The sequence below is a fragment of the Cucurbita moschata genome, unplaced genomic scaffold (genome assembly GCF_002738365.1).
Source record: "Cucurbita moschata cultivar Rifu unplaced genomic scaffold, Cmos_1.0 Cmo_Scf00044, whole genome shotgun sequence".
NCBI classification, from domain to species: domain Eukaryota; kingdom Viridiplantae; phylum Streptophyta; class Magnoliopsida; order Cucurbitales; family Cucurbitaceae; genus Cucurbita; species Cucurbita moschata.
Window position 1 is genome coordinate 2,413,458 of NW_019268560.1, and position 3,494 is coordinate 2,416,951.

The 3,494-nt window shown below is 33.7% G+C and overlaps 1 protein-coding gene across 1 annotated transcript in view; it reads left to right on the plus strand.

Moving 5' to 3' along the window:
* LOC111434120 (protein REDUCED WALL ACETYLATION 3-like) overlaps positions 1 to 3,494 on the plus strand; it is an 8,045-nt gene that overhangs the window by 1,786 nt on the left and 2,765 nt on the right. Inside the window, exons 3-10 of the mRNA XM_023071435.1 lie at positions 391 to 482; positions 859 to 996; positions 1,092 to 1,148; positions 1,227 to 1,299; positions 1,665 to 1,823; positions 2,300 to 2,449; positions 2,596 to 2,851; positions 3,296 to 3,411. Of these exons, the coding sequence (XP_022927203.1) occupies positions 391 to 482; positions 859 to 996; positions 1,092 to 1,148; positions 1,227 to 1,299; positions 1,665 to 1,823; positions 2,300 to 2,449; positions 2,596 to 2,851; positions 3,296 to 3,411 (1,041 nt within the window). The remainder of the gene's footprint in view (positions 1 to 390; positions 483 to 858; positions 997 to 1,091; positions 1,149 to 1,226; positions 1,300 to 1,664; positions 1,824 to 2,299; positions 2,450 to 2,595; positions 2,852 to 3,295; positions 3,412 to 3,494) is intronic.

Below are 3,494 nucleotides of genomic sequence, written 5' to 3' on the forward strand. Positions count from 1 at the left end.
TTTTTTTTTTTTTTTTTTTTTTTACCCCCGAGGTTCATATCCTCACTTTCAATTCATCCTATATTTTTGAAATTTATCTTGGATTTGTAGATCTGTTAGATTATGTGTATCAATGTTCAAGGGCTATAATTTTCTAAGGTATATGATTATTCACTGTATTCCGAGGCTTGAGTTTGAGAACAATACTGGGACAGACTGGAATTACTTTCAAACTTTTCTGACGTCTTGATATTAGTTAATGTTGATTTGCCTGTTACTAATTTGACATTAAATGATATCAGTCCTGTGTTATTTTTCTCTTTCTTATCTTTTCATATTGTTGCCTCAAGTATCTTACCTTTGTCGCATTTCAAGCCTGAACTAACTGACGAGGATACTTTCATGTCTCAGATATCGTTCCTTCTTGGAGTGTCTCCCATCATTGTTTCGTGGATATACTCAGAATTCCTTGAATATAGGAAATCTTCAGCTCTTTCTAAAGCGTGAGAAATTCTCTGCAATTTTGTTGCTCTAGGTTTTTGCATTTTACTGCTAGCTGTTTTCATCATTTATCTTCGATTAACAATTTATTAAAAATGCCCCTCATCTCTATGTTTAAGTTGAAGTATCGTTAAGAGAATAGGAGCATTTAACAAGTAGGAGTAAGGAATACGTTAGGTTGATTTTTATTATTCAATTTGTGGTTGTTTGTTTTCGTCTGTCTTTTTACTTGTTGCAGTCAAAGGCAACCATTTACTTTTTTCTTTCTTCCTATCTCTTTTTTTGTCCTTTTTTTTTTTCCTTTTCTTTTGAATTGTATATATTCAGCATTTTTTTGCTTACGTTTCCTGTGGTTGATTGAAATTTCCTGGATTGCAGTCATTCAGACATCAATCTAGCTGACTTGGGAGGTGAGACAGTAAGAGAAGATGATCAAGCCGTTCTATTGGAAGGAGGTCTGGCTAGAACAGCATCTGCAAAGATACATAATTCATCCATCACAACAAATTTGATAAGGTCGTTTCCATTTTCTGTAGTACATTAATGCTCTCTTTTAAAGTACTCTGTTTCTTAAATGTCCTTTCTACTGTCTGAACCTTTCTGGTCTTTAGGTTTTTTACACTGGATGACACTTTCTTGCTAGAAAATCGAGCTACCTTGAGAGCAATGTGAGTTTTAACAGGATTAATCTCAACTTGATTAACCAATAATATTAAACCGTAACTCATTATTGCAGTCTTGTTTAGGTCTGAATTTGGAGTGATTCTTTTGTATTTCTTCATATGTGACCGTACGTCTATCCTGGCAGAATCGAAGAAGGTAGTTTTGTTTCCTCAGTGTATTCGTGCTTAACATTTTTCTTGAAATAATAATTTCATCTCGATCTATTAAAGAACTCTTTTTGCTGCAATGCTTTTGTTGTAGTATTTTAATTTTTCTCTATTATCTAAGACACACCACCATTTGCCAGATATTATTGTTGATAGCTAAGGTGGGCTGGAATTGAGCTCGAATTCCATAGATTTTCATTATTTCTCATGTATTGTGTCATCTATTATGCTTCTAAATGAATCCTCTAAAATTTACACTCTTACAGATACTCATCAATTTATTTAATTCCCTTTTTCTTACCTACATTAGTAGAAACTTCTTTATACTGTTTAATTGGTTCTTTTCTTTGACAGAATTACAGCCGTGACCTCTTTCTCTTTCTCTACATTCTACTCATCATTGTTTCAGCAACAACATCATTAAAAAAGCACAGCGACAAGTCAGCATTTTCTGGGAAATCTATTCTTTACCTTAATCGGCATCAGACAGAAGAGTGGAAAGGATGGATGCAGGCAAGTTCTATTTTAATGTAAATGTATATATGGATTGACATTCTTTTTGGGAAACATAGTCTTATATTATTATCTTTATCATAAAATTTATGATTTTATGGTGTGTTGTTGGACTGTTAGCCTATTTTGATTTGTAAGAACGTCCATTGTACGCGTCAGATACCTATTGTTATAAGCTGATTATTCATTTTCATCTGTCCATCACTTGTGTTCTCCCAGTTATGTTTGGACTTTTGACTGTATTTTTGCTTTGTAAAAATGTATGCACGTCTTTTAACCAAGTTATTAATTTGAGTGAGTTTATGTACCCTACACTTAATCTCCAAATGTTCTGATGTTCTTCACATGTATGTGATAGCATATCAACTACTATATTTTCTAGTTATTTTTCTCATGCCAATGATCTTAGTTAAGTTTGATGTACTTGGTTGGATTATAGTCAAGCCTAATACATTTTCCTTTTTGGGTTTCAACAGGTTCTTTTCTTAATGTACCATTATTTTGCTGCTGCAGAGATATACAATGCAATACGCATTTTTATTGCTGCATATGTTTGGATGACCGGATTTGGAAATTTTTCGTATTATTACATCAGAAAGGATTTTAGTGTTGCTCGCTTTGCTCAGGTTATTTTTTTCCAAGTTTAAAACTCTTTCTACCTCGAAAGCTTTATGAATAAAACCACCAAACCCACCCCTCCCCCATCCCCCAGCACTGGCCGAAAAGAGATGGTGATCAAGTAACTTTTGTTAATATCTATCATTATATGCAGATGATGTGGCGGCTAAATTTCTTTGTTATCTTTTGCTGTATCGTTCTCAACAATGATTATATGCTGTACTACATCTGTCCAATGCATACACTTTTCACTCTGATGGTTTATGGAGCTCTCGGTATTTGTAATAAGTATAACGAGAAAAGATCAGTGATAGCAGTGAAGATTCTTGCTTGCTTTCTTGTGGTAATTCTCATTTGGGAAGTTCCTGGTGTTTTCGATGCATTTTGGAGTCCTTTGACAATCCTTTTAGGTAAGCACTGAATCACGCCTCTTGCCCAGAAGAAAAAAAGGGAAAAATTAAATAGAAGTGCAGATAGTTGTTTCTTTGTCTCTAGGTATTTTGATCCATCTTATGTTTTGTGGGGTGGCAAGGTCCTCCAGTTATTTTGATTTCATATATCAAGCTATTCTTTGTTTGCGGAAGTTATTTTTGTAGCTGACTGTTTAGCTTGGTTGTTTGTAAAGTTTCGGTATACTACAAGTTCAATGGTAGGCTGTGGGTTTTTCTGTTTGCGTACTAGATTGTCAACTCAAATCATATATTCTTTTACTGGAAAATTTTTAGATAATTGGGTTTCTTTGAAGACTATAGCAACCTTTAAACCATTTGGTTTTCTGCATTTGTTTTGTCTAATCCATATGTTGCCTAATGATCACTTTTCCTTTTCTTCTCTTCTTTTTGGATATCTAACAGGTTATACCGATCCTGCAAAACCTCAACTCCCTAAATTGCATGAATGGCATTTCAGATCTGGACTCGACCGATATATTTGGATTATCGGAATGATCTATGCCTATTTTCATCCCAATGTAAACTGATGTGTCTAAATTTGTTATGTTTCTTTGCTTTGTTGCTGTTATTTTTCAGAAAAAAAAAAAAAAAAAAAAAAAAA